We start from the raw sequence: 12,525 nt of genomic DNA on the forward strand, positions 1-12,525 counted from the left end.
TTACCTTAACACAAATATATACTCACAAGTCACAATCACAAGTCACCACCAAAATGAAAATCTGCTTTTTTGTGGTTGCTCGACCTCCACATCATCGTCATCGTCACCATCAGGCTGATGTCCAATAGGTGTAGGTGCTACATATCCATAATATCCAGCCGGAAGGAAATACTAGATCAACGAAACTAGAGGATGACGATCCTCGACTAGGCAACGACTCGACCGGAATAAGGATATCCACCGGTGCGTCGAATAGCCATACCGGTGCCCATACTCAGGCCTGTTGAGAATCTTGAGATTGAGAGTGCGTCTTGTGATGAGTAACTTGGATTTGGATCGGATATCTATAATCATATTGATATTGATCGGGAGGGTTACTCCAACATGAATGTGATGGAACAGGCTCGGTATAACCATCATAATTCAATTCACCATAAGAATATCCATCATAATAACCAAGACCATGAGCTTGCTGATGTTCCGAACCTCTCGGACCCGGTGCACCACTAGATGTACCCACCTCCTGTTGGGCTGTATCGTGACTCGGTACACTCATAAGTTCGACCTCGTGTACCACCTCGTGTTCATCGACATCGTGATCTCAGACGGCATGATAGGGCACGAGCAACACCGAAGTGCCGCCACCGGGGCGGGTCATCGTCTTCATCCGACACGGTCCACGCTACCACCGCTCGTACTCTTTTGTTGATCTTGAGCCGTATCGTACGTGGCATAAACGCTTCCCCTCTTCGGGTCCAACACATTTGCACGACTCTCTTGTTGCGCTCTGCGTATTTCGGTCATCAATTTTCAATTCTTCACTATCCTCTTCAATTTGTTTTTCCCTTGTTTCCAACCAAGGTAGAAGTGGGTCATCCTCATTATAAATATTATCCAAGTTTATTGGACAGTAGTCTCCGTCATCGACAGCTGTAATGCTTCTATGATGTCGTCGCATTCTTAGTTTTATATTGTAGTGCATGAAGACAAGTCTATCTAATGTTCTAGTCAGCAATTTATTCTTATTCTTTGAATGAATGAGCGCAAAACAACTCCAATTCCTTTCGCCGCTAGAGGAAGATGTTGTCTGGCTCAAAACTTCTACTACAAATTTTTGGAGAGCCTTCGTACTATCTCGAAATTAATTCACCATTCGGCCGGTTGCAATCTAGATACTGCATGCCGTGCAAGAGCATCTCCAAAGCTACCAAGGCGATTTCCAAATGTATCTAATTCATTTAATGCCTTTATTTGCAGATCTAAGTCGGCTCTAATCTCTTTATCACATTTTTAGCCCGACACGAACTTCATCATCCGCAACAAATGATTGGGCATATCTATACCTAGGATTTAGGTAGTAACCTGCTGCATGAAGATCGTGATGGAGTTGGTTTGTCCATCTCTTGTCGATCATCTTCCAATAAGTCTGCCAACTTCTACAATCACGTTGAATTGCAAGCTTTACCTTATCCATGGCATCATATAGGAAGCCTATGGTAGGTGCTTCATTGGATTCAACAAGACGGAGTACCCTCATTAGTGGCTCCATCACCTTTAGGATCGCCTTGACCTTCTTCTAATATTTGTTGTCCCGTATGGTGTTCACAACTTCGACCGGTATTCCTGATGTCTTCTTCCCATGTTTTGTGTTGAGCCATTCTCGGGAAGCGAACATCTCACTCAACTCTTCTCTATGCTGGAATAAACTCTCTAATGCTATAAAGTTTGTTGCGAATCTAGTCGCCGCAGGCCTCAACAACTCTCGTCCTTTCGTGAACTTTCTCATTATTGCAACTACTTGATTATGGTTGTAAATAAACGTCGTCACTTCCCTTGCCCTTTCGACCATTTCCTTAACATTCTTCTTCTTCCCAATATCTTCCAATATAAGATCAATACAATGGGCAGCACATGGTGACCAAAAAAAATGTTTTCTCTTATCCATCAACATATGTCCTGCAAGCTTATATGTTGCTTCATTATCTGTCACAATCTGCACTATATTCTCCTCTCCAATCTCGTCCACAACTTTATCCATTAGTCCATTAATATAAGTAGCATTTTTTGTTGCCTCTGAGGCATCAATTGACTTGTGGTATATAGTTCCTAAGTGGCAGTATACCATGAAGTTGATCATGCTGCGTCTGGTTGGGCCAGTCCAACCATCACACATGATTGTGCATCCTCTGGCTTGCCATACAGGTTTAAAGGTAGCCATGTATGCTTTCACATCCGCATACTCTGCATCTGTCCATTTCCCCTAATCTCCTTAGCCGTAGGAGCTTTTATTCTTTCACCTGCTTCTGCTGCTGCATCAATTACCACCTGCCAATATGGAGAATTGGCTGCGTTAGGAGGTATGTTGGCATGTATAAATAACTTTGCTGCTGCTCTACCTAATTTCTCAACGGAAGTTCTACTCCACATTTGTTTTATCTTCTTTTGTTTAGTTGATTCTTTCCTAAATAGGATTGGATCAATAGAGAGTCTCCTAGGCTTATTTACTTCTTCATCCAAATGTATAGAGGCATCACGTGAAGATGTCTGTTGTCGGCTTCCAAGCATACGCCGTAACCCACCAAACCTACCCCCCACCTCTACCTGCAGAAGCAGTTGCACTTCCAGTTGCACTCCCACTCCTACTGCCCCCCCTGTATCACGCATTGACCCATGCATGTCAAACATGCGGCGACGTTCTTCCTCTTCACGAGCTAGATGCAAGCTCTCTCTCCTAGCTATAGTAAATTCTCGATTTGAATCTTCGTCAGAATCAATAATATCTTCATCACGAATGCCCATATATTTAGGACTAAACACTTCCTGTCGAGCTGCATCTAAAATATCATCTTTCTTCTTTTGTACAGCAGCACGTTTACCCTTCGACTCATCCAGACTAGCTTGCATTAAAAGCATTATCTCTTTCGGTACTCTACTACATGGCGCAACTTGACCCTTTCGATGTGCCAAATGTTGTTTGAGACAAGTAATTCCACCAGTCACTAGTCTATCACAATACTTGCACTTCATTTGGTGTCTAGTACCACCAACCCTCTCACAATGTTGCCATCCAATATCATCACTTACTTGTTGTTGGCCAGATCCAGACATTTCTTTAGGCTTAGGTAGACACTAGATAATTAGATTTGAGTATGAGTGTATGACCTATGTTAATAAAGATGATTTTATATTCTAACTAAACCCTAAGAAGCTCCAAGGCAAAACCTGTCCAATATAAGCAAATAAAAACATAAAGTCACTAATTCGAAAATAGAAAAAAATTATAAAATGACACCCCAAATCTGTAAAATACACATTAACATGTTCTACTATGATTAACACATCACATGGCATGATTAAAACAGTAAAACAATCATTAAACAATTATTTTTTAAATTTAAAAAAGAAGGGCCATAATTAATGCGTAAATAGAAAAAAATATTAAAAAATTATAAAATGGCACCCCAAATCTGTAAAATGCACATTAACATATTCTACTATGATTAACACATCATATGGCATGATTAAAACAGTAATACAACCATTAAAAATTGATTTTTCGAATTTTAAAAAAAAGGGGCAAAATTCATGCGTAAATAGAAAAAAATATTTAAAAAATATAAAATGGGACCCCAAATCAGTAAAATGCACATTAACATGTTCTACTATGATTAACACATCATATGGAGTGATTAAAACAGCAAAACAATCATTAAAAATTGATTTTTCGAATTTAAAAAAAAAAGGGGCAAAATTCATGCGTAAATAGAAAAAAATATTTAAAAAATATAAAATGGCACCCCAAATCTGTAAAATGCACATTAACATGTTCTACTATGATTAACACATCATATGGAGTGATTAAAACAGCAAAACAATCATTAAAAATTGATTTTTTGAATTTTAAAAAAAAGGGGCAAAATTCATGCGTAAATAGAAAAAAATATTAAAAAAATATTAAATGGGACCCCAAATCTGTAAAATGCACATTAACATGTTCTACTATGATTAACACATCATATGGAGTGATTAAAACAACAAAACAATCATTAAAAATTGATTTTTTGAATTTTAAAAAAAAGGGGCAAAATTCATGCGTAAATAGAAAAAAATATTTAAAAAATATAAAATGGCACCCCAAACTGTAAAATGCACATTAACATGTTCTACTATGATTAACACATCATATGGAGTGATTAAAACAACAAAACAATCATTAAAAATTGATTTTTTGAATTTTAAAAAAAAGGGGCAAAATTCATGCGTAAATAGAAAAAAATATTAAAAAAATATTAAATGGCACCCCAAATCTGTAAATTGCATATTAACATGTTCTACTATGATTAACACATCATATGAGATAATTAAAACAGCAAAACATATTAAAAAAAGTATAAATACCTATTTTTGACAAATTTATGAAAAATGGCCCACCAAGCTTTGATTCAACAAAATCCGCCAATATAATGTGTTTTTTCCCCAAATATCCAGCCAAGGTTGGTCGAAATTAGTTGTAGAAGGAGTGAGAAGGAGTTTGGAAGCAAGAAGTTTCGAAAAAACATAAAAAACGGAGCTTAAAATGCAAAAAAAAATGGCCGTTTTTTGACCGTTACGGCGCTGACCGTTACGCCCGTATCGGCCGTTACGGCCGTATCGGCCCCGTATCGGCCGATACGGGTACAAAAATTGGAATCGGCCGTTTCGGCCCCGAATCGGGTAACGGTGCGTACCGTTACCGTTACGTATCGGCCGTATCGGCCGATACGTAACCGATTTGGCATTCCCTGGTTTGGAGTGAGTTGGAGTCCAGTTAGATTCGAATGGGAGATAGATGTTGTGGGTAGTCATGTGACAAGAACTTTTTTTTTTTTTTTTGTTATTTTGTTAGTACACCCACTGTAAGTTCACACATCACTGTTAGCCACCCCCACTAGGGAATCAATACCAAGACCTCAGTGTTGAAACGAGGTATCTTTCACTCGGTCTACCACTTGAGCTATGGATCTGGGTGTGACAAGAAGAGGTGACTTGGCATCTGGACTTCAGGGGTTCTTATTTCTGGTTTTGGATTCAAATCTACACAAAGGCTGCAGGTTGGTGTCCTGTCTTAGGAGGTATGTGGACAGCCGACTTATAGAGAAGGCACGTTTGGTCTTTGAGGTGAATGGTCAGTAGCTTTGGGCATCTCAAGGAGAATAGATATTGAGTAGGTTCATTTGCTTGGGTAAAAGAGAGGAAATTTCTCCCTCTTACCATAGTGAGACAGAAGCTTTGTTCAGAAGGTGTCACTCTCTACTGTGGATGGGGCTGATACTGCTCTACTGGAGGTGATTGGTGCATATGTGGATATTTGTTGAGATGTTTATACCAGCGAAAAGGGTGGTCGAGATTGGAGATTTTTCTGAGCCGGATTCAGTGCTTGCTACAATAGGATGGGTCTTGCGAAGGGGTTGCGGGTGGGGGTGGCATGGGGAGATGGAGGTATTGCCACACTGATTGTGGCAGTCAGTAAAAGGAAGAAGTTAGCTGATCAGTGATCTAGAGCACTGGATATGGAGGAAGGTAGATTTATGGGTAGACAAGAGGGGAGTTGAAGCTATTCAGATACTAATGGGGAAGTTTCCCTTGGGTACTCAAGAGGACAGGAAGGTACAAAAACTTCGTGGGTTAAGAAAAAGTTAGAGAAACTGGCAAAATCTACTGGGGTTTTTTAAATAAAGCCTAAAGGCCCAAGTGAGTTGATGAACATGAAGTTGAGCATCAACTATGATTTCAGGCACGAGAGAATAAGGACTTTGGGGTTGTTGGGGGGTGGAATATTGACAAGTGGCTTGCCATTAAGGATACTGTCCGCGCTACTAAAGTGGAAGTGCTGATTTTGCAAGAATCAAAGGAGTCTCTCGCCATGTTGGATATCAGGGAGACCTGGGAGAAAATGATGTTAGGTGTACATGCATAAATGCTATGGGGAGATTGGGTGAATTATAGCTGTCTGGGACTCAAAGATCCTGCAGGAAGAGGCAGTAATTTCCAGGAGGTGGTCACAGCCTATCCTCTTCAGTTCACTGAGGGACAAAAACTGGTGAGGGTTATCTGCGATGAATGGCACCAAGGATTCCTGGCTTAGCCCGGAGTTTTGGGAGGAGCTTAGCAAAATCCCAGATGTTGGAGTGTCTGGTCGTGTTACTTTAATTAATTAGATACAAGCATGAAAAATGTGGAGGCTCAAGCATGAGAACAAGCATGAAAGGTTTTAGTGAGTTTGTACAAGAGGTCAGATCTTTTCGACCTCTCACTTCAAGGAGCTAAATTTACTTGGACAACAAGTAAGCTGAGCCTATTATGAGTCGCTAGGATAGGTTCTTTATCCCTGCTTCTCAGGAGGATGCCTTCCTAGAAGCAAATTTTGTTAGGAGGATGTTTGATCACAATCCTATTTGCATCTCTTCAAAGCTGGAGTCCTGCTGCTGAAAGCAGTTCTAGTTTGAGATCATGTGGACAGATCATTTGCATTTAATCACTTTGGTCAGAGATCGGTGGTCCGTCCTTCATGCATCAACCAAGATTGGGTCGTAGTCTAGTCAAAGATGAGATTGTTGAAGGAAAAACTTGAGGAATGGAAGAATTCAGAGTTTGGGGATTTGTGGTTGGCTAAGGAAACTCTTCAACAAGAGCTAGTGGAGTCAGAGGAAGAGGAGGTCAATGCAGGAGTGCATTCTCGGGACGTACTGGCTAGAAAAGAAGTTGAAGTGTGCTGGAATCTACCATGCAGTGAGAAGAAAATACTGGAAGAAATTTTCTTGGGATGGATTAAAGGAGATAGTAATACTGCATCTTTCTGTAAGATAGTGAAATGCTCGAAGGAGGGTTTTCTTCCTCAATCACATCTGATTAGACATTTATCCGTCAAAGAGAATATATGTAATTGCTTCTCCAACCACTTCTGTGCTACTTTTTCTTAAGAGTTCCCATCAAAGCCTTCGACCGAGGAAGTTCCGTCTATTGTTATCTCAGAAGCTCAAGCAGAAGATGTGGAATCATAGTTACTGCAGTTTTTGAGGCAAAAATGCATCATGCCCTTGGTCCCGATATCTTCGGCCTTGCATTCTGCCAAACTTGCTGTGAACTTATAGAAGTAGATTTGATGGTGGTGTTTAGTGAGATTCATGAGGGGAGAGAGATTCAAATAAGTAGGTGCTTTTTTCTTATCTGTCATTGTACAAAAAAGAGGGAGCTGATCTAGGTGTACCAATTTTCGGCGTATAAGCATCTATAAAGTGATCGCAAGGTGCTGGCAAGAAGATTGCAGAAGGTCACTAATAATTGTTGCTCCAATGTGTATTTTTGCAGGGTAGATATGTGATGGATAGGTTGTTTATCACTAATGAGTTAGTCAATGGGTATAGGGGGAAAGGTCTAAAAGGCTTTATACTAAAATACACCTTGAAAAGGCTGATGATTGTGTTATTTGGAGTTTCATCTACATTCTAGGTCGAACGGGTTTGGGCTTGAGGTGGCAAAGGCGGATAAAATCATGCATTGTGCCCCCCTTTGTTCTCTATTATGGGTCTCTAAATTATTTCTTTGAGGAGAGGGATCTGGGACGGGGATCCTTTATCCCCCTCATTAGTCTCGTAGGTGGTATTTGATATGTTTGCTTGGCTTGGAAAGCCAATGGTACATATGTTGATGGATCTTGTTTATTTATGACCACTTAATTGAATGGAATATACTTTGTTTTTCAACAATAAGTGTGTGAAACTTATGCATTACATATGTTTAGTGGGTTATAAAAGTTCCTCATGGAATCTCTATTGTGGGTCCATGGGAAAAGAATGAAGTGGACACAACCATTATGGCTAAGGGAGAGTTGTCTCCATGGCTAAGTACCATAAATTCCATAACCACGTCATCGGGTTTGGGTGACTAGGAATTAGTTTTATGGGTATCATGTGTATATTGGAACCAAGAACTATGGGTGGCAATGGGCCAGATTACTTGACCTTGAAGGGCTAGAGCTTCAGCCACTAAACTTGGCCTGAGGGCTTGAAATCTAGGTCCATTTTCGGGCCAGGTTGGGTCAAGGCCAATGATGAACAGCTCGGCCCATATCTCTAGTGTATATATTACATGGTATATAGGTATTAGTAACTTAGACTATAGAGTTCGTATACTAGTATATGTAGTAATATAAAGAACTTTGGTACTCTAGGAGAATGTGATGGATGATACTTAGGTGCTTATAAAATGTCCAAATTGTGAATCCCACTTTAGATGGATATATTGTTGCACTTATTGAGGTCCATGCATATGGTGGATAATTGGGTGGGACATATGCTTGGTTGATGAATGGTCTTATCTGACACAGATGTGACATAGAAAAACTTTTTCTTTGAAAGAACATGATGGTTCATAAACAATCACTCACTAATTACACCTGTAGATACATGTAACTTATCTTTAACTTATAGGGGTGGCCCGGCCCTAGCCTGGCCCGGCCCGGCCCTCTAGGGCGAGGGCTAGGGTCAGGTCCTACTTAGCCGATTAGGGTTTGGACTGGGCTGGGGCAAGGGCTTAGAGCAACGCAAGCCTTCAGGGCCAACCTTGGCCTAGCCCATTGCCACCCTTACCAATAATCAGTGGGATGGATTTATCTCTACCATTGGGCATTTTGTTGCCAACAGCCTTCTCCACATGTGAGTCTGTGTGGTCACTTGTCTTTGCAAGTACTTGTATTGGGCTTGATGGATATTCATATTGGAGGATTGCATCAAGTCTCCTAACCTCGAGGCTCATCATGCTCAGATTGGAGTGTTCTAGCTTTGACTAAATTTTTGGACTTGAGGTCATGAAAGAACTCCGTGGTCCTAGTGTTGAGGCACCTTTTGAGGTTACATTGGTGGCTGACACAAGGGTGTTGTTAGGAGCACATGTTAGATGCAATGGAAGCCTACATGCACCAACAAGGGATCCATTAGCCTTCCTCAGACCTAGTTGTAGATAGATCTTGTCAATTAGACTATCTATTAAGTGTTTTAAAGCTGGCTACTGCAGTCCAATGTTTTCAAAAGGTTTCTATTAACTCAAATTGTGTTGTAAATTGCTTGATCTTGGGCTTAATAAAGCTAACTTGATAGGCTTTCAAACATGACTACTTTCGTGTTGTTCTGACATTGTTTGGTACCCTAAAAGTGGCTCGCTAAAAAGATGAAGAAAACACAAAAGGAAACTTATTAGACAAGTCATGATTTAATTCAACCTAATGAATAACTAAAATAAATCCTATGAGTTTGGTGGCCATTCAATTGATCCCATAGGCCCCACAATATAATTTGACCGTTGATCTTATTCATTGTTCAAAGTATCCCCGATATTATCGAAATCTCCGATTTTATCTTTATCTCCAGCTCAACGATATCGATAATGTTAGTAGCGATATTGATAACACTGGTAGTATTAGAAATTCTAGGCATCGACGATGCGTCATTAAGTATTGCCAATGTATCACCAATATTTTCTGCTGCGTAAATTTTAAGTGTCACTTGTATTGCCAATGTATCGCCAATATTTTTGACCATGTAAATTTTGAGTGCCACTTATGTTACTAGTGTATTGGCGATATTTCAATGATATCACCAACGTTTTGATATAGCCATAAATCCATTTATTACAACAAAAATTCATTTCAAATTTCTTTAGGGGCATACTTTTTACCATGTAAATTTCGAGTGCCGCTTGTATTACTAGTGTATTAGCTATATTTCAATGATATCACCAATGTTTCGATATCGCCATGAATCTGTTTATTAAAAAAAAAATTTTCATTTCAAATTTCTTTAGGGGTACATGTATGCAGTGTTCAATTTGTTGATGATAATACTGATAATATCGTGATCTTATTGTTATCGCAACATGGGCGATATCAAGACCCCAAATTTTCATTTCTTTTCCAGTTGTTGACAATTTCTCTGAGAAATATTGTGTTGTCAATATTCTGAAATATTTGACAAATGTTTGCATGGAAGGTTGGATAGATGGTTGGACGGATAGATGGGATGGATGATATGGTTGAATTGATTTCCTACGACAACACATGCTTTTTTAGGCCCCCATTAAATGGGAACTTATTATGTATGCATCCTTTTTTGTAATTTTTAGTTTCTAAATATGCAAATATGTGTATTTTAACATCTCTTGAAGTTTCATTGAAAAGTTCCACCATATTCCCCATGTTTCCCTGCATTTCCGGTTATTGGCGATATTATCGACGATATCGATATTGTTTTCATATCCCTGGCCAACGAAACTTGTAGCGATACCGATACTTCAAACACTGATCTTATTAGACTTAGCTATTAATTTAAATATTGGTATAAATGTCGGATCATTGGGATATAAAAGCATATTGGTATTGCATATATCGTGGAATGAGGGAAACATCAAAAAAATGGTGAAATCTTTCAATGAAACTTTAGGAGATGCTAAGAGAGACATGATTATATACTTAAACTCAAAACATTGCAAAAAATAAGAATGCATGATAAGGAGGGAGGGAATCTCATTGAAAGTAAAAATAAAAATATTTATTTAATATAGTAAATGATTTTAAAATTTAGGAAATATACTTATAAAATGATTATTCTATGTTTTAAAAAATTCGAAATAAAATCTGATAATTTCGTGAAAAATATCATTGGATCAAAATTTCACGATAATAGTGTGATATTTACAAAATCTTGGCAATCTTTGTCACATTGTTCTTTAGCTTAGATGGCAATAACTTCAAGGTTCAGTTAGGGCCCATTTGGTTGGTGGGAAAAGAAAAGAAAAAAAAAACCTGTAATGATTATCTAATGATGATTTCTCAAGATTTCCCATGAGCATGAATTCCCATGGATTTCATTTTAGGAGTCTTGTTTAAATAACAAGTGGAAACTCAAATAAAGCTCTTACAAAAATTGCCCTGTATTTTGTGCTATGGGATTTTGACTATGGTGTTTTGGGTAATGATTACGTTTTTCCATCTAATGTTTCCTTTGCCATCCAAACATGGCGAAACGTCCCATCATGGGAAAATTCATCCTTTAGTTTCTTTTCCTTCCCACCATCCAAACAGGTCCTCAACGTTTTGGAAATTTATTGATTTCTCCCCAAAAGTGATTTTTGTGCTTCCACATAGAATTTTGGATTGCTTTGGCCCATTAAATGACTAGATCATTTCTTCTTAAATGCTTTGTACCATGCGTATATATGTTTGTAGGAAGCTGCCATTGAAGAGTACTTCAAGCCAATCGACAAGGAGGCTCAGATAATAATGAACATGCAGCTGGAAGGAGAGGAAAAGACCATGAGGGAGATGATGAAAGCCATGCAAGAGCAAGCTTTGCTCGAGAAAGCTGCTTTACAGAAGATTGCGAAAGCTGGTAGTTCAAATGGAAATCACCACAACCAAGATACGGCATCGATCCCTGCCACAGTATCCGGCCCTGCCAGCCAAGCCAAGTAGATGAAACAATTAGCACAAACCAACACCAACTATAGATTGAATGCAAATTCCATTGGATAGGAGGTCGAAGGATGATTCTCCAAAGTTCTAGCATTCACATGGAATTTAATTTTTAGGTTTCCAGAGAAGAGTAAGACAGCGGCTATTCCAGTCATTTCATAAGACAAGGTACTTGCTTGTAATTTATAGAGAAATGAGTTCCTTTTCATTGTTGTTGTTTAAACATCTTGAATACATGTTATTCTCACAAACTTGGATGGGTATGATGATTTATTGGCAAAGCTACCTGAATTTTCATTTTGCTGATCACTGGGGCTATTTATACAGTAGCTTGCTAACCATGGTTTTTCCTTCTCTAATTTTTTGCTTTTTATTTTTTATTATTTATTTATTTTTGTTAAATTGTTTGGTGCGATGTAATAAGAAATTATGTATAGGGGTGAAAACCTCTGAAATTCAGGAACAAACCTGCATTTATAGTCTGTGGTCTAAGACATAAGGCAATAAAAATCAATGCAAAAATATTTTGGATTTATTTGTTTATTGATTAGCTGATTGAAGACAAACAATAAAAAATTATTTTCCTGTAGGTAGGACTATTTTGTTATTTTAACTTACCAGGCAAAGCTTTTCAAAATATTGTGAAATATTTAAAAGCCTGTTTGGGTTTGGTGGAAATAAAAAAGAGGAAAGGAAATCAATTTCCTCAAATGTGACATTTTTCCCTCGTTTGTGGAAATCAATTTTCTTTTCTTCTAATTTTCTCAGGAAAGGGATGTTTCCTTTTCCCCATTCAGACCCAAAGAAGAAACATTTTTTTTTTTTTTTTTGTTTTAAAATTTTTCCTTAGCTTTTCTGAGACGAAACATTTTCCTTTCCTCAGCTACCTTTTGATTTCCAAGTGAATTGGAAATTCTGTGGTCTTACGTTCCTATACTTAGGTGTCGTTTTATCTTTTATCTTTTTTTTTTTTTTTTTTTCCACTTGTAGTTCCTATATATGCGAAAGTTTTAGCTCCCCCC

General features: G+C 38.4%; 1 protein-coding gene across 6 annotated transcripts in view; it reads left to right on the plus strand.

Moving 5' to 3' along the window:
* The window catches only part of LOC131239884 (uncharacterized), a 74,585-nt gene extending 62,741 nt beyond the window's left edge, over positions 1 to 11,844 (plus strand). For all 6 annotated transcript variants that reach the window (XM_058237789.1, XM_058237788.1, XM_058237790.1 and 3 more), the window contains one exon: positions 11,258 to 11,844. In XM_058237789.1, the coding sequence (XP_058093772.1) occupies positions 11,258 to 11,503 (246 nt within the window). In that variant the 3' untranslated portion in view covers positions 11,504 to 11,844. The remainder of the gene's footprint in view (positions 1 to 11,257) is intronic.
* Positions 11,845 to 12,525: the final 681 nt, after the last annotated feature.

This window comes from Magnolia sinica, chromosome 3 (assembly GCF_029962835.1).
Source record: "Magnolia sinica isolate HGM2019 chromosome 3, MsV1, whole genome shotgun sequence".
Lineage (NCBI taxonomy): Eukaryota > Viridiplantae > Streptophyta > Magnoliopsida > Magnoliales > Magnoliaceae > Magnolia > Magnolia sinica.